General features: G+C 45.0%; 3 protein-coding genes across 4 annotated transcripts in view; 1 reads left to right on the top strand and 2 right to left on the bottom strand.

The window, feature by feature from the left end:
- The first annotated feature begins 1,683 nt into the window (after positions 1-1,683).
- On the top strand, positions 1,684-6,226 carry LOC117039848 (magnesium transporter NIPA2-like). Of its 2 annotated transcripts, none has more exons than XM_033137113.1 (6): positions 1,684-1,794; positions 3,344-3,491; positions 3,659-3,715; positions 4,119-4,209; positions 4,313-4,473; positions 4,980-6,226. In XM_033137113.1, exons 2-6 carry the CDS (start codon positions 3,353-3,355, stop codon positions 5,615-5,617), a joined length of 1,086 nt encoding a protein of 361 aa, XP_032993004.1. In that variant the 5' UTR covers positions 1,684-1,794; positions 3,344-3,352; the 3' UTR covers positions 5,618-6,226. The 2 variants fall into 2 exon arrangements, with proteins under 2 accessions (XP_032993004.1, XP_032993005.1); XM_033137114.1 differs by lacking the exon at positions 1,684-1,794 and adding an exon at positions 2,006-2,065.
- A 2,841-nt stretch (positions 6,227-9,067) lies between these two features.
- On the bottom strand, positions 9,068-12,194 carry TIMM8A (translocase of inner mitochondrial membrane 8A). Its single transcript, XM_033137726.1, has 2 exons — positions 12,002-12,194; positions 9,068-10,025 (listed from the first exon to the last, which is right to left on the bottom strand). Exons 1-2 carry the CDS (start codon positions 12,131-12,133, stop codon positions 9,864-9,866), a joined length of 294 nt encoding a protein of 97 aa, XP_032993617.1. The 5' UTR covers positions 12,134-12,194; the 3' UTR covers positions 9,068-9,863.
- Positions 12,195-13,461: 1,267 nt separating this feature from the next.
- The window catches only part of BTK (Bruton tyrosine kinase), a 31,850-nt gene continuing 21,771 nt past the window's right edge, over positions 13,462-23,540 (bottom strand). Inside the window, exons 11-19 of the mRNA XM_033137548.1 lie at positions 22,173-22,255; positions 21,178-21,305; positions 19,973-20,047; positions 19,483-19,654; positions 17,956-18,172; positions 17,295-17,359; positions 15,679-15,797; positions 15,079-15,236; positions 13,462-13,912 (exon numbers count right to left, since the gene is read on the bottom strand). Coding sequence (XP_032993439.1) covers positions 13,841-13,912; positions 15,079-15,236; positions 15,679-15,797; positions 17,295-17,359; positions 17,956-18,172; positions 19,483-19,654; positions 19,973-20,047; positions 21,178-21,305; positions 22,173-22,255 — 1,089 coding nt within the window. The 3' untranslated portion in view covers positions 13,462-13,840. The remainder of the gene's footprint in view (positions 13,913-15,078; positions 15,237-15,678; positions 15,798-17,294; positions 17,360-17,955; positions 18,173-19,482; positions 19,655-19,972; positions 20,048-21,177; positions 21,306-22,172; positions 22,256-23,540) is intronic.

Below are 23,540 nucleotides of genomic sequence, written 5' to 3'. Positions count from 1 at the left end.
AATTAAATCAGGATAGCTGGAAACCATTTTATTTTAAACTGGGGAGGGGAAACAGACTTTACTTGAATGAAGATATCATTGAGTACTACAGATACAAGACCAAATCCTTGCATTGTGCATGGATCTGGTTGAATACTGTCTTATACAAAGTCAGATGATCAGTCCATCCAGATCACTGGTCTTCAACTGGTGGGTTAGGACCCACTAGTGAATTGCGGCGTTTTCCAAGGTGGGTCACAACAGGAGCATTACCACCATGCAAATATATGGTAAAAAATTAAGAAATGGGTCCCCAAATGCAAATTTGGGTTGAAGGTGGGCCCTCGGCCTGAAAAGGCTGGAGATACCTGATCTAGACTAAAGCTGCTATTCTAAGTGGCAGTTTCCCATGCTGATACAGGAAATGCCAGAGGCTGGACCGGGCACCTTCTCCATGCAAACATGGAGCTTTCCCCATCAAAGCTGATTTAAAATTGCCCCCAGTTTAAGTGTATTAAAATGTATCATTTAACCACCTTACTTACATATACAACAGGGCATTTAAATGATACTAAAAGCTACCAACTTCGGATGGCTTTAAGAAAGAATTGGTCCCATTTTGCATGAATTTATCTTATCAAGGGCAACTAGTCACAATGGTTAGGTTCTTCCTCCACTGTCAGAGCCAGTAGGCCTCTAAATACCAAATGCTGGAAATCACAAGTGAGGGGAGTGCTGTTGCATTCAGATCCTGCTTGCAGGTTTCCCCTCAGGCATCTGGCTGGCTACTACTGAGAACAGGATGGAGGATTATATAGGCTTTTGGTCTGTTGCAGGAAGTCTCTTTCAAGTTCTTCATTTTATTTTATTTTTTAATTAGTACACAAACTGCTTCAATTTATATTTTCTTGGCAGTATCTTCCCATTGAATTCCAGAGGACTTATTTCTAGTAAAGGAGCTTTGAAGAAATGGGTCAGAAAACTTAGGTGTCTCAAGGCAGGCAGAGGAAATCTTGTTTGGGACCTTAAGAATGAAAGAAGGGCCTGGTGGGTCAGGACAGTGGCCCATTTAGTCAAGCATCCTGTTCTCACAGTGGCCAACCAGGTGTGAATCCCACAAGCAGGACCCAAGCATGAGAGTACATCGACCCTCTTGCAGTTTCCAGCAAATGGCATTCAGAAACCTCCGGTTTTGGAGATATCAAGCACTGCCATCATGGCTAGCATCATGAATAGTCATGCCCTCCATGAATTTGTCTAATCCTCTTTTAAAACCATCCAGTTTGTTGGCAATTTCAGCCTCCTGTAGAAGCGAATGCCATGGCTTAACCACGCACCCCACGTTCTGCCGGGTGGAAAAAAACTGGGGGGCGCTCCTATTTTCATCGAAGAATATGTTGCGAGGGTAGGGGGAGCCGTGAAGATGGTCCCCCCCCCTCTATAACTTGGGGGTGGGGGAGTCTTTGGGGGGGTGAGATGGCGCGGAGAGAGAGAAAGAGGAAAAGTCCAGAGAAAGGAAAGGAAGGAAGGGTCTAGGGAGGGATCTGGGGCCGGCGGGGGCCTCGGTGAACTGGGCTTGGGAGCAGCAGTGCTCAGGTGAGGCCTACCCCCCCCCTCGCCCACTCCCGCTTCCCCCCGTCACTCACCGGGCGGCCGCCAACCTGTACGCCAAAGCCGGCCACTCCTGCCCCGCCCCGGAAGCCTCGGAAGCGGAACTGGCGGCCACGGGGCGGAGGAGGCGGAGAGAGGAAGGTACGCCAAGGGAGGCCGGCCGGCAGCTGCTGCTGAGAGGGAAGAGAGCGACGGCAGAGACAGGTACTGGCGCACCCCACCCGCTGCCCTTAGACAAGCCTCGGCCTCCTTGCTCACCTCAGGCCTGGGGGGGGGGGCTCGCCCCTTAGGGGAACCGCGGAAAGCTTCCTTTGAAAAATCTGGATTAATAAATCCGGAGTGGCCTTGGTCCCTTATAATCTTACTTTACCTGTAATTGCCCCTCCCCCCCCAATAAATAAATAAATAAATAGGGACGGGTGTTAACTTGGCTGGGGAAACAGCAGGGGAGTGACTGCTTTTCCGCCCAAACAAAGTAAGCTCCCGTAATGTTTTATGTTACCTTGGTGGTTTGTGTTACAGGTAGGTAGCCGTGTTGGTCTGCCATAGTCAAAACAAAATAAAAAATTCCTTCCAGTAGCACCTTAGAGACCAACTAAGTTTGTTCTTGGTATGAGCTTTCGTGTGCATGCACACTTCTTCAGATACCTGAACATCATACCAAGAACAAACTTAGTTGGTCTCTAAGGTGCTACTGGAAGGAAATTTTTATTTTGTTTTGGTGGTTTGTTGTTGGCGCACGCGCTTGTATCCAAAGTAAAATTTGCTGCCTATCTACTCCAGAGCTTTCAAGGCAGCCTACAAAACAGCTAAGAGTATATGGGTATATGGAGACTTACTGGCATTTTGTATTATTTGTGTTTACGGTAACTGCAAATACGCAGGTTGAGTTTAGGGGCTGCACTCTCGCCATAAAGTTTGCTGCTCCAGGCAACCTGTTTATTGAACATTCATCCTGATTGGTTTGTGGAGAGGTTATTTAATGTCCAGTTATTTCTGCTGCGCCCCCCCCCCCCCCAGTTTCCAGTGCATTTATATCCCAAAAGTCCCAAGCTTGGGTTTTTGTTTGTTTGTTTGTTTGTTTGTAGTGGGTGCCAAATCAACTTTTAATTGTGCAACCCAAAAATTTTAATATGCATTTGACGCAACTCCAGATCTCCAGAGACACAGCCAACACCCAAAATTCTGCTAGCTTACAAACGCCCAAAAGTCACCTGAGTCTTGGTCTCAAACACAGACACCTAAGTATTACAACATCACCTCAAAAGGAGAGGGGGATAACTATAGGCCCTTTTTCAGGTATTCACTTGCCATTCAAAAGACTTATGGAATATCATTAACAAGTAGTTCCCACATCACCTGTAGTACAAGAGAGGTAAATAGTCCCTATAAGGTTATGATTATACCAGTGTTACCCCTAGAGTGTTTGAGGCCTGAAGGAGGGGAGGGGAATCCCTTTTTTCCTTCTGTCAAAAGTAGCAAAGGGAGGCTAGTTATGCTTACCCTATTAGTGAACATTGGGCCACTTCACAGAAAAATCACTTCTACTTAAAATACATTGTGTCCATTGGAAGCATGTAGGTAGAACATGAGTTGCTTGTATGACAGAATGCTTATTTAGTGAAACTTTCATAGGACGTAACCTGCCAGTGTTGCATCACTGTATTTTTGGCTTCCTGCTATTGCAAATTCAACATGGCTGTTCTTCTGGAACAGACATTTACACTCTGATCTTTCTCTCTCAGAACTTGAGGTGATTGAAATGGAGGACTCAATGGGACGTTACGACTTCTATATCGGACTGGGCCTGGCTCTCAGCTCTAGCCTGTTCATTGGAGGAAGTTTTATCCTAAAGAAGAAGGGACTTCTCAAACTAAGTAGCAGAGGTGCTCTCAGAGCAGGTAATAATATTGAATAGGAGCTCACAGAGTTACCATGCCATATGTTGTGGATGGGAAAAATCCCAGAAATCAGGCTGTCCATGCTTCTTAAGAGTTTGAAAAAGTTTTCCAGGCCAGATTCTGTTTTCATTTAAACTTCACCTTTGGTTTCTTTTCTCTCTGCACAGGTCTAGGGGGTCATGCATATCTGAAGGAATGGATGTGGTGGGCAGGGCTGCTAACTAGTAAGTACTTCCATGCAAGATTTTACCACCTTCACCTACATTTCCACAACTTTAATTATTCCCTTTGCCTTCTTACATGACCTCCAATAGCTCCCAATGAGTTTCTTGGTATAAGGAACTTTATAATAAAGCAGCCTTGCAAATTAAACCACCAGTGGCTGGGGCATCTACAAATGGATGGGGTACATCATCATCATCATTTAAAATCATTACTAGGCTGCCTAATAACTTAGTCATTTGTAGCTTACTGACAGGAGGTGGATGGGATAATGTTGAATTTAGAAGACTTCTCCTGCTGGTCACCTGATTTTTAGTAGTCGGGTGTGAATCTGTTTCAAAGGAAGATGAAATTTGCTCTTTGTTAACCGTTTTTTTTGCTAATGGCAAACTGCTTCTCTTGCAGTGGGAATTGGAGAAATTGCCAACTTTGCTGCATATGCTTTTGCCCCAGCAACACTGGTCACTCCTCTAGGAGCACTAAGTGTTTTAGTGAGGTAAGCACAACATGATCAGATGTTTCCCGATCCCTAATCCCTTTTCTGGAGACAAACATGCCAGTCTCAGGTCCTTTCTCAACACAGTTCTATCTTCCTATAGTGCAGTTTTAGCCTCCTACTTCCTGAATGAACACCTAAACATCCATGGGAAGATTGGCTGTATCCTTAGCATTTTAGGCTCCACTGTGATGGTCATCCATGCCCCACAGGAGGAAGAGGTCTCCAGCCTGGAGTCAATGGCAGAGAAACTAAAGGATCCAGGTATTAACTGTCCCTCTTCATTTACCTATTGTACACCAACAGAATACCATTTTGGGGGAGGGGGACTTGACAGAAATTGAGTGCTTTCCTTAATTTCATTGAATGAAAACTCATGTTGATAATCAGTAACCTGTGAGTGAATATTTTTTATAGCACCTATTTTATTCTCTATTCCCCCACTGATGGCATTTAGTTGGCTTTGAACCATAACAGTGAGATAAGAATTCTAAAGCACTGTGTGCTGAAAAACTGTACAAGCAACTGAATGTCTTAGTTCTAGTCAAACCCAGTGCAAAAAAATTTATAAGCTGGTCGCTATGTATCTTATCCTTTGATCCACTGTCTAAGCTCTGCTGCTCTATGTATTTTACTCACCAGATTCTACTAATTGAATGTAGCTTGTGCACTCATTGATCTGAACAAAACTGTCTACATCCTGCAGAAGTAAGCTACACCTAAAAGATTCAGATTGTCCGTAACAATTTCTCCTCTCTCCTCCTCTGCAGGATTTATAGTGTTTGCTGTGTGCATGCTGGTGAGTTCAGCTCTTCTCATCTTTGTGGCTGGGCCTCGCTATGGACATAGCAACGTCTTAGTGTATGTTTTGATCTGCTCTGCCATTGGTTCGCTCTCTGTCTCGTCTGCGAAAGGCTTGGGTATTGCCCTGAAAGAACTGTTTGCTGGGAAGCCTGTCTGGAAGGAACCGTTGAGCTATTTGCTTTTTATTTGCCTTGTGATCTCCATCAGCATCCAGATCAACTACCTGAACAAGGCCTTGGATATCTTCAACACATCTGTAGTAACCCCAATCTATTATGTCCTCTTCACCACATCAGTTATGACTTGCTCTGCCATTCTGTTCAAGGAGTGGCAGCATCTGGTTCTGATGCACATCATTGGCACCATCAGTGGCTTCCTCACCATTGTCCTTGGCATCTTCCTACTGCATGCTTTCAGAGACATCCCCTTCACTGCAGACCTGCTGCCTCTTTTCCTGAAGGATAACCAAACAAATGTGCGAGCAGCTTCTTGGAGAAAGGGGGGCAAGCATCAGTCCTGTCTTCACCAGCCCCTTTTGGACTCTGAAGACACCCACAAAGAGGGGACAGAGAAAGCAGAGGAGCAATATGGCCAAAGTTTATAAAAGCTAGCACATTATACATAGCCTGTTGGCTTAAAAAAAGATATATCCCAATCCGTTTTTAAGCTGTTCCAAAGAGCTTCTTAAGACTGCTGCTGTTTTCCACTAGAAAAGTTGAATCAGATTCTAATAAGCAACACTGAACTATTTGAAATGCTTTTATGTGTGAGTCCTTTCACTGGTAACATACTTGAACCAAATTAAGACACCCAATCAGGTCAAAGCTAGAGCTCAGCAAGTGGCAGCCCAAGAGCTGAAGTTGCTGTCTCCTGCATTCCCTTCCATGCATCCAGAAGTGATGTGGAGGACAAGAAAGAAAACCAGGGACAAAAATCTGTGCACCTGAGGGGTTTTTGGACCAGCCCCTACACAAAAAAACGAGTTTCAAAAGTAATGGGTGATGTGGCATTGGTAAGGAGGGTGTGAATTGCTCAGGTTACAACAGAATGCTTATTTCTAATTTCAGTGGGGGAAGAGGCGAACAAGTGGGCACTGGTTGTCAGGGAAGCCCAGTGCCACAGGGGCTGTGTTGATGATCACTTAATGTTGATAATGTATTAAGGTTGACAGTTTATTTATTTAAAATAAATGTTACTTTTCTTTGTACAGCCATTAACAGTGTTGCAGAGTTCATAACATTTTTTAAAAAACAACAACCCTAAACTTGCTTTAAAAAGAAAAAACTTATTTGGACTTCTTTCTAGTTGAATGTTACCAATTCAGTTCAATTCAATCTTTTAGCCATTTCCAACCTTCACCTATGGTGGCTTTTTAAGCAAGCAGTTCTCTTGGTGAAAAACTGTGAATGAATTTCCAGATCACACTCTGGCCCTTCATCCATGCTTGTAAACATGAATCACTTGGAGCCATGTTTTTAAATCAATTTTCCTACCCAGTACCTCATTTCTGATGGCTCACTACAATCTTAGATATTGCTGCTGCACAACACAATTGGCCCAGATATATTTTAATTCCTTCACACTGTGAAGAGGATCACAGGACCCATAAAGGCAGTCACACAAACAGGCTGCCTACAGGCCTCGAGGTGATATCCAGCATAGTCATACTCACAAAATAAATCCATCAAAACAGTGGATTTAAGTACAAGCAGCGACCATTTTAGGTGCGCCCAATTGAAGTGCAATCACTGACACACAGGTCCTTTGGGACCCAGAGGACAGAATGGGGGTGGGGTGTCCTTATTCCACTGAAATAAACAGACTTAAAGGTGGGGACCATTTTGCATAGGGGTGTCCAATGTGCAAGGGAGCCAGGAATGGAACCCCTATGCAAAATGGTCCCCACCTTTAAGTCTGTTTATTTCAGTGGGTTTACTTTGAGCATGCCTTAACATTGGATATTCCCTTGGTTTCTAACAGCTGAGGGCAGCAGCTCTTACACATTGCCTACTTTCCATTTTCTTTTAAAAATAATGGCATGCCCCGCTTTATCCTTAACAGTTAGTTAAGCCCTGTAGTCCCACTATAAGTCCTTCCAATCACCCTGGCAAAAGTTACAGAATTTGCCCTTTCACTCAGAATGTTGCCTGGGCTCATAATTTCTATATAGCTACAATACTGCAGAATTTTAAGAGTTTGGGGCTGAGAATTCACAAGGACTCTGGCGGAGACCTTTAAGTAAACTACTAGGGGTCCCAGGACATTGTCTGAAGCATGTGAGGCTACCACATTGCAAAAGCTAAGCAGGTCTGGGTCTGACCAGTGCCTGGATGGATGACTATCTGGGAACCCCATGTATGCAGTCTTCAGTTCCACGGAAGAAGGCAGGCTGAAAGTGTAAAAAATAATAGATCCCTCCATTGTCAAATACAATGGTGAAGAAACAGGAATTGATCTGAAGGTGTCCTCAGTTTTTTGAAGAACAAACATACTGTAACCCTTGTAAATGAAGATTTAAGTCCTATGAAAAACTATAGTTCTTTGAAAAACACTAAGAAATTAATTTCCTTCTAGTGATCCTTATGACTCTGTAAATAGGAAAGGATCAATTCTGTCAGTGACCTTAGACAAGCTGCCTTCTTGGCCTTGATTCTCCTATCCAAATATGAGTAAAGCAATCTACATTACAGGAATATTACTTGGATGAACAAGATGTGGACTGAACAAGAAATCAGACCAGCTCAAATACATTAGGACAATAATTTGGGGGGGGGGGGGAAATACAGCCAAGAACCAGCATCTGCTGCACATCCACACACCATACATAAAGTAGGTGAAGCAGATACAGTATAGGACATCTGAGGACTCCAGCTCTTATCAGCCCTAGCCAGCTTTGCCCAGTGATCAAGAACAATTGTAGAAGTTGTAGTCGTAACAATACCTGGAGAGTTACGGGTTTCCCACCCCTGCAATATTGCTTGCAGCTCAGGCATCCGCCAAACCCTTACAAGTAAAACCCAATGCAGAAACTGAAGCTTTGATTTCTCACTCTCACTTCTGGGCAGGACAGCAAACCAGTGTTTGGAAGACTCAAGAGGTTCTGCATTTGCACAAGTTCTGCAATATGTGGTAGGCTAATAAAACAGGTCTGGTATGTGTAGTGTTAACCTGATCTGAAACATTACAGGGCAGATACCTCAGAGAGGTCGCTGAGTTTGGCTTCACCTTTCATAGTGTTGTGCTCATAAGGAACTTTTAAACCAGCAAACTTTGTAAGTAGGCTGCCTTTGCCTTTCCATATTAAGCAATCTTTCAAAGACAGGCCACCTGTTTCCTGATGCATTTACAGCAGCCTCATATTTAAGTTGCAGCCCAGTAACCTTAAGCAACAAGGAATTCAAGGCACATTATAGTCATTAAGCAGAGTGAGGAGGCAAGGAGTACTCTCTCTGAGCTTAACATAGAAACTAAGTGGGCTATCCCTCCTCTCTTGCCAGCATACACATGCAACATAAAGGACTGTAGCACATGAGAACAGCCTCTGCACTGCCCACAGAAGGCCTCAAGCTCAATCCCCAGCATCTCTGGGTAAGGCTGGGAGACAACCTGTTTGAAAACCTGCTGCCAGTCAGTATGGTCAATACTCTCTTATGCATTAATTGATTAATGGCTTAGCCAGTATCTATGCAACTACTGAATTGGTCACTTGTGGCAAGTAAAGATCTATTTAGACCAGACAGAAGGGAAGCTATCCAAACGGGGTTTTGTGAGGGGAAACACACATTTGTAATATACATATGAGTGGATAGCTAGTTATAAAAACTGTCTGAGGTGAGGACTAATAACTTGTGTAGACTTAACAGCAATTGATGTATCTCTTAGTATGCTTAACTCAGAGACTGCTTCTCTAACAGACATTGAGAAGAGAATTTCAAACTATCTTTTAACAGCACAGCATTCTCATATTCCAGAACACCATAACCGCTAGCAACAGCATTCCTATTTCTAAATCCCTAGCAATCAAATCAGAAGGAATCACCACCGACTCAGTAGGCAGTTTAAAATGAATCTAATTGATGTTTATTCCACTGATCAGCAGGAAAGGAATTAATGGAGAAAGTTAAAATTGACTTTTGTACTTGGTAAGCGAAACATTTACATGACCAGATGAGTGGTATTCAGTTCCCTTGTCCTCTGGGGTTACTTCTTCCTAGCTATGTTAAAGAGGGCTTGAATATGCACCTTAAATGGCACATGACAGCAACCAAAGTCAGCCTCCCTCTGTTCAACCGCAACACTAGTTGCGGTTTACAAAAGGGTCAACTCAGCCACATGTTCAAGCTGCAAGTGAGCAATTTATATCACTTAAAAGAGTCGTGCTAAAACTCAGTACCATTTTAAAAAGGCACCTCTGCTTTTCCCAGGATCAACATTCATGTCTAAAACCTCCCAGCTCCCTTCATTTCAAAATGTAGGAAATTATTGAATATTGATAGGTGTGCTTCCCTGGCCACACCACTGGGAAAGCAAGTTGTTCGATGCTACAGTTCTGCTGTGAAGCTCTTGTTATCCAACAGCAAAATTAAAAAAAAACCTGGGCAGCACAAGCCCATGCGAATCAGCAAGGCTTCACTTGTCTGACTGCTAAATGTTCACAAGATGGGAATTTAAAACCAGAACTGCTCACGTTGGCCAGGAAACCCAGAAGTCTGTCCCAAATGTGGAGGCCAACGTCCTTCACAACTTTTGATCCTTTCTTCTGCTTGTTCTCCTTGTTCTCCACCTCCTCCTCTTCTCTCATTCAGTAGGTTGGTTTCTCATTAAGAAACTGTGGCATTGCAGCACCCAAATCAGTCAGAGAGGTTTTCAGAGAAGGGCGACTTGGATTTCTGTGTCTGCTCCAGTCGGTTGAGAATGAACTGACTGGTGTCAATGAAGCGCTCCACACAGTTCACAAAGCAGGTCTCTGCGCGGCTGTCCAACTTGGGGCCAGGCTTGTCCATGCATTTCTCCTATTCAAGATATGGAAGAGTAAACATTGTTTAGGAACACAGGAAGCTGCCTTACACTTGGTACTACCGATATCTGCTCTGACTGACAATGATTTCCGAAGAACATTCCCAGCCCTACCTGGAGATGCCAGGAATTGAAGTTAGTGCCTTTTGCACACACAAGTTATACAACTGAGCTATACCCCTTCTCTTCCTAGTACATAGGGCTTAGGGGCATTCAAGAGACACCAGCAGTTCAGAATTTTGAACCATAGAACCAGTCCCAAAACACACCCACACCCACCCTTTTTGAAATATACAAAAGGGACATGTCTGGATTTCCTGTCCTGTAGCTCTAAACAAAACAGCTGGCTCGGCCTCTCCATCCTGATCGCCTTCTACTGTGCCGCCACCACAGCTGTTTCAATGATGAAAAGGCTATCAAAAAAAAACCTGCAATATCCCTTGCAGTTTCCTGATTCATGGCCTGTCTCCACCTGGGAGCTATATCTTAGTGGTACAGCACACTCTTTCATGAAGAAGGGTTCACATTCTTTGCATGCCTAGGTAAAACAGGACTGAGGAATCTATGCCCTCCCCATGCCCAATGTTGTTGGGACTATTATTCCAGTCATCACTCACCATCTGTCATTCTTTTCTTGCATGCATTATCAGCAGCAGTACCAGTAATTTCAATAGGTGTACACGTCCTCACCAGTATATCTCCATGCCAACACCACTTACTACACTTACTACATTACAGCTATTAAAGATGCTGGAGCCCTGCTATGATGGTGAGTGTAAGCAGCAGTGAATTTGCATCCACTCACCACAGGACACCAATACAAACATAAAGAGAGCCATGCCTGGATCAGATCCACAGTCCATCAAGTCCACCATGGAGTTTCTCACAGTGGCTTCTTTCCAGGAACTGAATTCCCAGTAGCCACACGCACAGCCACTGGTTGTTTCCAGCAACACAGGGAATTCAAAAGCCGCAGAATCTATAGGTTTTATTTAGCCAATCAATAGACCTCTCCTCCAGGACTTCATCCAATTGTCTTTTAAAGCCACCTAAACCAGGGGCCATCAGTATCCACAATTTCTGGATTATTTCATAAAATGTATGCACTGCTCAAAGCAGTTAAGTATGTGTAGGCTGAAAGACTTTGCTCCCAGGACCTTCAGTCCTCCTAACTCTCTGTGACTTTGATCTCCTGTTAAAGCCACCCAAGACAAGGACCATCACTGCAGCTTGTAGCAGTAAGTTTCACAAGTCAATATGTACCACAAAAAAAGAATTAACTCCTCTAGGGGAACCAGTCCTTTGCATGACCTACTTTTAAAGCCTCTGTCCATCACCACATAGACAGAGACAGAATCATACAGTTGGCATGGGCCCTGAGGATCACCTTGCAGTGGGGGGAAATTAATTTAAATTGAGCAACCACATCGCAACCAAACTTCACCCCACAGGCACAAGTCCTCCTCCTCGATTTTGCAAGACCACCTTCTAAAGCACATTTCTGGTCTCACCACCACAGGCAAATCCACATTCAAGGCACATTTAAAGAACATGGCTTCCCCCAAGGAATATCGGGCTCCGTTGTTTAAAGGGTCCGAGAACTGTGCCTCTGAAGGGGAAACTATATTTCCTATGATTCTTGGGGTGGGGGGTGGAAATCACGTGTTTTAAATGTACGGTGCGGATCTGCTCCCCATCTTGCGGAAGCACGTTCCACAAGTTAATTGCACGTAGCATTAAAGAGTGGGGGTGGGCTTTGGTCCCGTAGCCCTCGGCCCTCTTCCTCCTCCATCATGATTTCCATCTGATCCCCCCCCCCACTCCGCCCGCCTCTTTCGGACACTCTGCCCGATCCTCTAAGCCTGGTCCAACGCATCTTGCGGCAGAGAGTTCCGAAGGTCAACCGTGAGCAGCACGAAGGAGGCCTTCGCCTGCGCCCCGGGCTATCAGCTCCCTCCCAGCTCCTCCCTACCCAGCAGAGCTCCGTCATCTGGTGCACGAGCTGCTGGAAGCGCTGCTTCTGCGTCTCCACCTCAATGAAGTGCTGCAGCTGCGGGTCGTTGACGGCCGCCCCCAAGTCTCCCGCGGCGGACGAAGGGTCCATGCCGGGCCCGACCCGTGAGCCGACAGCGATCGAGCGAAGGAAGGAAGGAAGGAACGGAGGGAGGACGGTGATCTGGCAGGCGACCTTCACGTGCTGCTACTCCCCGCCCCCCGCCGTCCCCTCCGCGCGTGCGCGGTAAGCTTTCGCTTCCAGAGTGCACCGCGCGCGTAGGCTTCAGCCTCCTCTTTCCGGCGGTGGGCGGAGCTGTGCGAGCGCGAGGCCATAGAGCTACGGCGTGGGTGGGGAGTGTAGAGTTGCCATCGGGCAAGAACACGGTGGGTTCTTATACCCAGAAAGCTTATACTCAGAACAAACTTAGTTCGTCTCTAAGGTGCTACTGGACAATTTTTTATTTTTATTAATGTCCTAAAGAGCATTATTGCGGATCTCTGCGAATGGAGTGCATTCAAAACCCAAGATGTCTTGTCTGCAGCTGTTTGCAGCAGAGATGTCACAAAACACCCTCTGCCCCACTTCACTGCAATGCAGAGATAACGCCCCTCGGGGCCGTTAATTCTGACTCTGACCTTCAACACACACCTGGCGTCCTGCAATGGGGGAGATACTAATGCATGCATGTTGTAAGCCTCTCTCAACCTCATCTCTGCTCCATTCAATGTGGGGAGAAGTGAGCTACGTTACATTGATGTTTTAAGCTACTGCCTCCAAGCCTTGTTCCCCAGCCGCCCTTCTCTGTAATCACTCTCAAATGTGTCCCCCACACCGCCTGCAACACACACATTGTGGGCATAGTATCTGTCCCATGAGGAAGAAGAGGCTCAGTCCACAACACATCCTATGACATGCTTTTCCTTCCTGTGTAGAGGTTCACCGTGTTGTATTTTCTTGCATAAAAATCATTAACCGCTGATTTTGCTGTGACTGATATTACTCTTACACATTGCTTTGGCCCTCCCGCATATCAATTTGATACCAAATTCTGATTTAGCAGAAGCTAAAAACCCAGTTCCTTTATTATCCTGGAGTGGAGCCTCAGTCTATTCACATCCCAATTGTTGAGATTTCCCCCTTCCTTTTGCAGCAGAAGGGCCATGGTGGAATATTTATCAGCGTACCAAATCCAATTTATGGGATGGGGAATGTGTGAGTGCATGAGTGTAACTGTAAATTCAACCTTCTTAACAAAATGTTAACCTAAATAAATAAATTTGCATCTTGGGCCATTGAAAGCACATGGCAGAGGACTGGGTGACTGGAAAAGTCAGCAAGATGTGGTAGAAGTATCCAGGAAATATGATGAACAATCAGGTATATTTCCCTTTTACCGGTATATATTTCATTTTCATATCATTTCTTGTACGGTAATTGTTATTTCATCATAGCAAAACAAGTTTCCAAACAATTATATCATCCTTGAAAAATTATTTTAATCCTATAATGCCATTTCAAGTTACAGGTAGAGAGCCATGATAGGCCTACTGCACTGAAAGGGATTTACTCCGCTGAAGAGGAAAATATTACCCAACCAGCACTTGCTGTCATAAGTTAGATCTTCTTTAGCACTTCAGTGAATTCAGATACAAGCCAGTTATTACACGCGAAGCAGACGAAAAGAATCTGGTATTCTCTGATAGATCCAGTTACTTTTGTCATGATGTAGATTCATCCATTCATTGTCCATCTAGAAATTCTGGAGCAAACATACAAAAATAAGCAGTAGTAAAAGAGCGATTGGATGGTGGCCGTTCAGGGGTCTTCATTTGCTAAATCCAAAATGAGGCTCAGAAGGACTTGGAAGGTGGGACGCTCATCTGCTTTCTGGAGCAAAAGAACAGAAAAGAGGGGAAAGCTTATACCAATAAGGTTGTTTACTTAGGAGACATTAATATACTACTATTTATTACATTTATCCATTGCTTTCTACAAAAATGTATCCAAGCAATTCATATAAAATACGAAAAGCTTGTCAGTTATTTAAAAACAAATAGAACAAAAATACAGTACAATAAAACCAAAATTTATAAGGATGCTCGTCTAACAACAGCAAAAACAATGAATCCTGCTCTTTTCCAAGCAACAAAACTCCCATCCATGTGTTATAAGAATTTTAATATAGAATAAATATTCATCAATGCACACATATCTAAATATTTGAACCATGCGTCTGAAATAGTATGGGAGAGCAATCCTGAAGCCATTTTGACTCTCCCAATGACTTCAGATATTCCTCTGTAGTAAGGGAGGCAAATGGGGAAAGCCTTCCCATTGTCTTTTTGCTTGCAAATCCTGCCTTAAGGGCACATTTGTGTATGAATAGGATGAGCCTGTGACTTGGATTCAGGAACTAAAGTACTAACCATCACAAAAGAATGGCCAGGCTGCCCAGGTAATGCAATCAGTGATCATTATCAGGTATCCTGGCAAACAGGATTTCTGCTGTAGACCGCCTCCTTCTGCAATCTATGTATGATGTTTTAGGGGTGGTGGTCTTGGGCTTGCGCACCATTGTTCAGGGTTCTCCTCCCTCCTGTGTGTGGTGAGTAGGGACCCTGTTGCAACAGTTCCTTTAATAAAGATCAGGCTTACTGGCCGCTTTGTTTCTCAATATACTCTGGTTGGCCTCTGTTATTTTCTCCTACCAATAGGGAACCCACTTAAGGACTCTATACGGGCTCCAGAATACCTCATAAGGGAAAGGGAGCAGTTTTTCTTATAACAGTTTGGCAAGCCAGGCAGCAGGCTCAGTTGCCCAGATTCTGGGTACAAGGAAGGACTGGTGACCCAGCGCGTACCACGCAGATTGCCAGGAGGAGCCACCAATCCTCCAGCGGTCCCAGGGTCTGGCAATAACTGGAGTTATTGCATTTTACCATTTACAGTTCCTGATTTATGGTAAAAAGAGAGAACTTCATTACTGGGTGACATGCAAGTATTGCTAATAAATAAGCAATCAACCAACCGGGGCAGTTTATGGGAAGCCTTACCTCGTGCCAACAGCTGTACATGATGGCATAGACTCTCTCAGAGGCCAGCTGGGGGCGATAGAGACGCAGCCCTTTGGTCACATGCTCAGTGGTCTCGCTGTTGCTAAACCTCTCGTAGGGCATCTTCCCCAAGGTGTAAATCTCCCACATCAGGACACCTGTCAGTCAGGAAAGCACCATAATGGAACTTGGAATCACTGGCTCAACCCTTTATCTTGGGGTGACCTCTGTGTTCTACATGGAAGCTGCCTCCTAATGGTCCATGGCGAAAAAATGGAGCATTGATTACATCCCTTTAGCATCTTTTAAGTCTCTACTGTTTAAGCTCCAGTGTCTCCTTGTTTTGTATTTATAGGTATGTATATTAAATATACTCCAATGCCCTATGAACACTGTTCCCTATCCCTGTGAGTTCTTAAAGGCCTAGACCTCACATCTATTCTGGGGCCTGCAAATCACATCAGCAGCACAGTGTTCTTAATGTCCTCCCTATTGCAGGTAGGGTTCCGTTCATTTGCCTGTCCTTAAATCTACTGCCATAGAAAGTTCATCCTCTGGCTATTCCAGGTTCTACATCAGTGGCACACACTTTCAGCTCACCAAAAGCCCAAATGTCCGATTTGCTGCTGAACTTGCTGTACAAAAGAACCTCTGGAGGGGACCACCGGACTGGAAATTTGGAACCCATGGAGCTAATGTAGTCATCATCCAAGACGTACCTGTGTAGACAGATTTTGGTTGTGCAAGTTTATATGTTGCCTTACAGGATCTTGTGATTCCTAAAAGCCTAAGAGCTCCTCAAGATGAACATTCATTCCAATTTGTGTGCACAAAGCTTCTGTGGAGATTAAACAATGTTTGCTCTTTGCTGAGCAATGCACATCCATTCTAACTTGTTTGCAGGAAGGTTATACAAGAATGTGCATTCATCCTGATTTGTTTGCATGGAAATTATATGTATTCCCATCAGTCAATCATTATCCTGTCCTTTTAAAGTGCCTTCCCCCCAACACTCTCTTTAAGCAGAAAAGGTTGCCTTTGGATTATCAGTATGTTGTTGGAGACATTCACTCACATAGAGGAAATTTAAGTTTGTATAACAGAAGTGCTCTATCACTCTGGTACAACACATCCACTTTGAAAAAAAGAAACTGACTTCTGTGGCTAGGAGACTCCAAGAAGGCTAGCCAGTAGGAAATGTGACCTTTGGGTTGAAAAGGATTGCCCTTCCCTGATATACACTTGCCTAGGAGTAAGCTCTTGGTAAAGGTAAAGGGACCCCTGTCCATTAGGTCCAGTCGTGTCCGACTCTGGGGTTGCGGTGCTCATCTTGCGTTAATGGCCGAGGGAGCCGGCGTACAGCTTGCAGGTCTTGTGGCCAGCATGACAAAGCTGCTTCTGGCGAACCAGAGCAGTGCACGGAAATGCTGTTTACCTTCCCACCAAAGAGGTACCTATTTATCTACTTGCACTTTGACGTGCTTTCGAACTGCTAGGTGGGCAGGAGCAGGGACCGAGCAACGGGATCTCACCCCGTTGTGGGGATTCGAACCACCAACCTTCTGATCAGCAAGCCCTAAACTCAAATGCAGCTTATGAGTTAGGGGATTGCACTGCAAACCTTGCCAAATGCTTCCTTGAAATGACTTATCTGTGCTTCCTGTCAAAACCATTAGAACTGTTGTGTCTTCTCATATGCAAGTTTGTGCACTTAAACAAACAACTAAAGCTCTTATGAGCTAGGTGGGCACTTCCTGCCTCTCAGTAAGAACATCATGGCTGGCAAGAGACCAGCCTGCCCTCCCTCCCACCATTGTCCAGAGAAGGAGCAGCAGCTCCAATGCTAGCTTTCCTCTTCCCTCCTCATTTATTTTTCCTTTGTATCGTGTCTATCAGATTGTGGGCCTCTGGGCAGGGCTGTCTTCTATTTTAATGTATGTGCCATGTTTAGGAAACTTTAAGCACTTTATGTCTTAAATAATAATAACAACCGACTAAGAGTTGTTTAATCAGGTAACAAACCTAAAATAAAGAGGTAGTCCAAAATGGTAGCTGCAGTGAAGGATGTAAACAAAGAAGCTGAGGAGGAACAATAGAATGCCAGTAATAATGAGAAAGACAGCAAAGGGAATAAGAAAAAAGGCATATACAAAGTTAAACAGAGAAAAAGCTAAGCAACCTCAGCTCCCTACACACGCATATGCACACAAACTGACCTGGAGAGACCAAAATCCGAGACTTTGACAACACCTTGTTCACTGATCAAACAGTTGCGAGCGGCCTGTGGCAGAGATATAAGAGAATATGGTCTCAACATACATTAGCTGGAATAAAATACAAAATACAGTTATTACAAATGCAATAAGAAAACAAAATGCAGCAGGAAGACCTCCTTTCTAGCAGAGAAAAAGGACAAAACCCAGGGCCATTGCTCAGTGGTAGAGCATCTGCTTTGTATGCAGAAGGTCTCAGGATCAGTCACCAGCACCTCCAGGTAGGGCAGGGCATGTCCCCCACCTGAAACACTGGAGAGCTGCTGCCAATCAGTGTAGATAACATAGAGCTGCATGGACCAGTGGTCTGAGCGGGTAAAATGAAGTTTCCTATGTTCCACTTTTCCAATCGGCAGCAGAGATGATAAAATAAGACTTGGTTCACAGCACTGAGAGGCCAAATTTTTCTTTAAAAAATAACAATACATTCTGTTCAAAATGTGAGGAAAAGAGCACAAGCAACAAGCAAGGTGCTCTTCTCTGGGGAAGATAATCCGTACCCAAGGTGGTACTAACAAGGAGGTCCTCTCCCTATTAGGCACCCCCTCCCCAATTTACTTCACATGGCAGGGGTATATGGAACAGTTGAAAAGCAATCACCTACCAAGTCTCTGTGCAGGAACTGCTTGGATTCCAGATACCCCATGGCCTCGCAGACATCCTTGCACATCTCTAGAAGCTCCGTGCCCTGGAGAGACCGCCGAGTGTCCCGCAGGTAAGTCAAGAGGCAACCTTTGGAGAGGTACTCGGTGACGATCAGTATTGGCCTCTCCTTCGTGCAGACTCCAAACAGCTGCACTAGCTTCTCGTGTGAGAGGTTCCTGGACATCATAAGAACATAAGAAGAGGTTTGCTGGATTGGGCCAGAGGATCATCTAGTCCAGCATCCTGACCCACAGGATGTCTCTGGGAAGCCCTAAAAGCAGGATTTGAGTACAACAGAACTCTTCCCACTTGAGATTCCCAGTAACTTGGCGGCAGAATGGAGAGCTGCCTCCTGAGATTCTCCACAGTACTAGGGGAAGAAAAATAATCATTGATTCATTTATACCTCAGAATTGTCTGCAATGACTGGCAGTGCCTCTAGATAATTTGAGACAGGTGTCTCTGTTAGCTCTACTTGTGAGTTGCCAAGGGGGTCTTCTGCCATGAAAGCAAATATTCTGTCACTGGGCTCTGGACCTTCCCATTTTCCATTATTCTTCTCCACCACAAGAGCACAAGTAAATGCTAAAAAAAACAACCACAACCATGTTCTGCTATTTCCAGGATGGGGAACCTGTTGCCCTCCAGGTGTTGACAGACTATAGTTCCCATTATCCTTGGCCACTGGCCATGCTGGCTTGGGTTGATGGGAGCTGAAGTCCAGTGAAATCTAGAGGAGCACAGGTTCTCTATCCCTGTGGTTTGCAAAAAGACTGTGGATATCTGTGTGTGTGGTTTGATTTGAGTCATTTGGGGTGATGACTCTGGCTGTAATAGCTGTGCCTGTGGAGGTACCAATAAATGAGAGATTTGACAGTAGGAGTGGGCTAACTGCTCCTTTGGTTCCCCTTCAGTCTCTCAGCACATGCTTTTCATGCAGAAGACAGATTTAGGGTACCTTCAGACTGTCAGTATTCTGTGGGAGGGCTTCAAGCACATATAAGGATGTTTCAGTTTGCAAAGTTAAAAACGCATAAAAGTCCTCTTTCATCCTGAAGCAACAAATCCTCCTTACGAAAAGAAAGAAATTTTGCAGTTTAAGAAAGTACCCAAAAGTGTGGAATGACAGGGAAGATGCAAAACCACTGCACAGGGAAATCAGGATGAATGATTATTGACTTATAACTACCCCACAAACAAACCAGATTTGATGTTCAGATATATCCAAAGCTCTGTGCAATCTTTGTGGTAGCAAACCAGAAAGACTGCTCAATAAATAGAGGTGCCCTTAATCCCTGGTATCATCAGCTAAAGCTGGGATGGGGAAACGGTGGCCTTGCAGATGTTACTGGGCTCTAACTTCCACCATTTGTAGTCCAGTGTTCTCAATGTACCGGTACCCCATTCCTATCCCAGAAGAAAGAAGAATCTACCCAGAAAAAGAGAGACAGACAAAGAGACGAATATAAAGTTCTTTGCTACTTACATCATGACTTTGGCTTCTTCGATGAATGCATCCTCTGACATGCAGCCTTCTTTTATCATCTTCACTGCCACATCATGCTGGCCTCTCCATTTCCCGTGCTTCACCACCCCAAATTGCCCTGTCCCCAGCTCCTTGAGGAATGTTAGGTCCTTTGGATCAATCTCCCATGCCCCTAGAATCAACACAAAGCACAGTGTGAGGTGTGAATCATTGTGGGAAGATGGCTTCTTAGAACTGGGCTGGGCAACTTGTGGACTCCAGCTCCCATCAGTCCTAGTCAACATGGCTAAAGGTCAGGGATGCTGGGAACTGTAGTCAAACAACATCCAGAGGGAAACATATTTCCCACCGCTGATACAGAGGGGAAAGTAGCAAGAACAGCTGTTTGGTTCACCTATCCCAAGCCCACTGCAGGGGAGCAATAGAAAGACAGTAAAGGTGAAGGTGCAACATACAGGTAAATCCCAAATGAAGAGCATTCAAATATTACCATATCCAAGTCCTGCTGTGGAAGGAGCAGTTCTCTGTTGTGATGACACAGGGTACTTCAGTCTGGAAATTAGCCCTAGGGTGCATCAAAACAATTATATTTTGAAGAAGTGCATTCATAATAACATAGATGCAAAGCAATATGAATTGTATTACCATGTATATTATAAACAGAGCTGCATATATTCTATGCTAAAGATATCTGAATTCGGCGTCAAGATGACAAGTCCAAATTGTGCAGCTTGTGTAAGTTATGCTAATGCAATCTTAGGATGTGTGAACAGAAGCATAGTGTGCAATACATGAGAAGTAATAGCTTGGTTCTATCCTATGCTGGTCAGGCCACATCAGGAATACGGCGTCAAGATCTGTGCACACCCCAATACATTTAAAACACATTGCTTTCCTCAAAGAATCATGAGAACTATAGTTTATTCCCCGTGTAGCTACAAGTTATGCACATACTTTACCTTTAAAGCGCAACCCTCCCACCAAAGTATTCTAGGTGCTGTGATTTGCTAAAGATTGCTGGGAGTTATAGATCTGTGAGGAGTAAACTACAGTGTCCAGAGTCTGTATGCAGTCATACCTCCTAGTCCCCTTAACAAACTACAGTTCTCAGGATTCTTTCAGAGAAGTCTATGTGCTTTAAATTTACGGTGTGTATCCAAGCGTTGACAGAACGGAGCACATCCAGAGGTCAGTGACTTGGATGAGGCGATATCTGGAAACCAAGCCCAAAGGGGAAAGAGTTGGGCATGTTTCATTTGGAGAATAGAAGATGAAGGGAAAGCATGATAAGTGTCTTCAAATAACTGATGATGGAAGAAACTTGCTGCTCGAGAGGACAGGAGAAGACACAAGAGGTACAAATTGCAGTGGAGCAGATTTCAGTCAAATGTTGGGAGAAACCTCTGAGGGGTAGGAGCTCTTTATACTCTGTAAACGTTTATTTTCAAGAGCCAAACTATTTTTTTGCATTTGCATTTTTTAATTATAAGTTTTTAAACATTTTTAAGCTGCATTATAAATTGTTTTGACCTGCCCTGGGATCTTAGGGCAAAGGACGGGTAATAAATTAAAATACGTTGTTGACCTTCTTTGCCTTCATCAAGCTGTTGGCATTCATCCCTCCCCTTCCCCCACCCCCATCTCCATCATAAAAGTCGGCAAGTATCTTTGTGCCTCAACCTTTTCATTCCTCACCTGCTGCATTATGTTGGTGGTAGTTGATCAGCTCTGGGATGGTGTTGAAGAGGTGCTTCTCTGCCAGGAAATACTGGTTCTGGGGTGTGGAGCACACAACGTAATGGCGGATCATCCCCTGGGGGTCCCTGTGAAATCAATTGTGGATTGGTGACCAGTAAGGTAATGATGAATTCTGGAGTTCATGACTCCTAAGATGTGACTAAAAGAAAACCGATAATTCCAGGGAATGCCATTGATGGATTTCAACCATTGCTGCACAACAAGTTAAGAGCAATAACATGAGAAGGATGGAAGGGATAAGCAAGGCAGCACAGGGCTGAGCAGCCTTTTCTGAAGCCAAAGGCAGTGGCAGCTATATGTGGAGCCAGAGCCAATGACAGGCAAAGCCACACTTTGACTGGTTTTAAGTAATAAGGTAGGCAGATGAGAGCTGGTCAGGTGAAGACTCGAACAGAATGTCCCTATTTTCTGAGGAAAGTTGCAAAATATGAGACTGGGGTGGGTGGGGCAGTATTCCCAAGTGCGCTAATGAACCAGCATCCATTGAGTCAATTGGCACATTCCCCCAGGAGTGAAGTGCCAGGCAGGGTCAAAGCCCAAAGTGCCTAGGGACACCCCTTTTCCTCTCTTTTTCTCCCTTTCATCATCCATCCATCCATTCCATCTTTCTCATGCACACAAACCCCACATCCCCCATACAATTACACACATACCTCCAACAGGTACTCATAGACCCAAGCATGCACCCCATTCACCCATCTTTCTCTTTCTCCTCTTTCTCTATTGTTGTGAAGGTACAGGGGCGTATCAGGGGCCAGGCAGAGGGAAGAGGAGGGCCGCAAGCAGCTAGCGGGTTGCAGCAGGAGCAGGCCAGAACAGATGCTATCCTCCATCTGGGGCTCATCCTCATATATGTCCTACTGTTGAGGTTTTTACTGAGGACTAGTGTAATGCGTGGTCATGTTCTTCCCACATCAGCAGGCCACGCTTACCCAGATGACTTGCCAAACACAGAGACTGTATATTTTCCTGTATTGCTGATGGAGTCTCGGACAATGAAGCCGCCATCTTTGCCCTGAAATTTGGAAGCAGGCGACATCATTAACATTTCATGTGCGGGGTGGGGGGGGGGAATGAGAAGCAATCTTTGAAGTAAGCTGCAAGAAGCACCATGTGCCTAGTGCGAACTGTAGCGGGTTCAGGGACCTGCATGTCCTTGACCCTGTAGAAGTATCTAGTGTTTTGACCCTACCAATGAATCCTCTACCTTTGCCCTCCCTTCCTTTACAACTCTCCCACCTCCTCATCTATCCCCTCACAGCTTGGCCAAAATTCCCCGTTTGCAAATCCCCCCCCCCCAGCTTGCCCCAACCCCTTTTAAAAGAGGATCAGCAGAAGCACTTCAATAGCAATTTGACAAATTACTCTGTAAGACCTCTCCTCATCCCAGAGGAGAGAATTTGCGAGCGGGGGCCATTTCCCGCACTGGCAGGGGGGCTTGTTCCGCCCCCCCCGCCTTTGCCCCTCCTCCCTGCTACACAAGCCCCATAGCCAGCCAATAGGACTGGCCGGGGGCGGCAGTGCCAGGCTGCAGTCACCAGCCTGGGCACTGCCATCTTCCTCATTCTGCCCCTGCTCGCCATCGGATCAAGATCTACGGATCAAGACTTCGTCAGACAGTGGACCACGTGGCTGCCTCCATTCTCAATTCTTCTGCAAAAAGCATTAGGGATTGGTTGCGGCTGTGAGGGTATTGGCGGCGAGCCTCCTTGGGCTCGGGTGGCGGTTAGGCATTGGAATACTCATTAGGTGATGTAATATGTGTTGTGGTTGGAGGTCAGGTTGTGGCCATCACCTGCCTCCTAGGGGTATCCTTTTAAAGGGATCCGGTGGTTGTGGATCCTGTCCAATGCCCTGCTGGTGGCTAGGGCCATGGCACGACCCCCGGTGACATCAGGGGAAGCTTCCAGTTGAATTTGCATCAACAAGCTCCTCCTGTTGTTTGTTAACCCAAAAAGTGTTGCGCTCTTGTCCAATGCCTAAGCCAATACCACTCACATGCTGTAACCAATACAGTTGTGGCCTTATTCTTCCCATTAACCAAAAATCATGTGTCCGTGTGTTTTATTTACTCCACGCGGGGCTGGGTCATCGACTGGCAAAGGGCCTCCCCCATCACTGAAGCCTTAGTTAATGGAAGAGGGCATTAATCTGGGTCTTGCTAGACCTACATATGCATCACTTCCATATGCTAGGGTATGTTTTATAAAGGCAACAGAGCAGTCTCTCCTGCAGAATCTCCTCAAACTTTTGTGTACAGTTTTGCTGCTTTTGATAAAGACTCACAGACACCTTGGCAT

This window comes from Lacerta agilis, chromosome Z, assembly GCF_009819535.1.
Source record: "Lacerta agilis isolate rLacAgi1 chromosome Z, rLacAgi1.pri, whole genome shotgun sequence".
Lineage (NCBI taxonomy): Eukaryota > Metazoa > Chordata > Lepidosauria > Squamata > Lacertidae > Lacerta > Lacerta agilis.
This window is presented reverse-complemented; position numbering and strand designations above follow the sequence as displayed.

Bases quoted from the DNA above. Each gene is read 5' to 3' on its own strand.
- LOC117039848 (XM_033137113.1), top strand. From the start codon at position 3,353: ATGGAGGACTCAATGGGACGTTACGACTTCTATATCGGACTGGGCCTG. The intron at 3,716-4,118 runs GTAAGTACTTCC...CTTCTCTTGCAG, and splicing joins GTGGGCAGGGCTGCTAACTA to TGGGAATTGGAGAAATTGCC. The intron at 4,210-4,312 runs GTAAGCACAACA...ATCTTCCTATAG, and splicing joins GCACTAAGTGTTTTAGTGAG to TGCAGTTTTAGCCTCCTACT.
- TIMM8A (XM_033137726.1), bottom strand. From the start codon at position 12,133: ATGGACCCTTCGTCCGCCGCGGGAGACTTGGGGGCGGCCGTCAACGAC. The intron at 10,026-12,001 runs GTAGGGAGGAGC...TATCTTGAATAG, and splicing joins AGATGACGGAGCTCTGCTGG to GAGAAATGCATGGACAAGCC.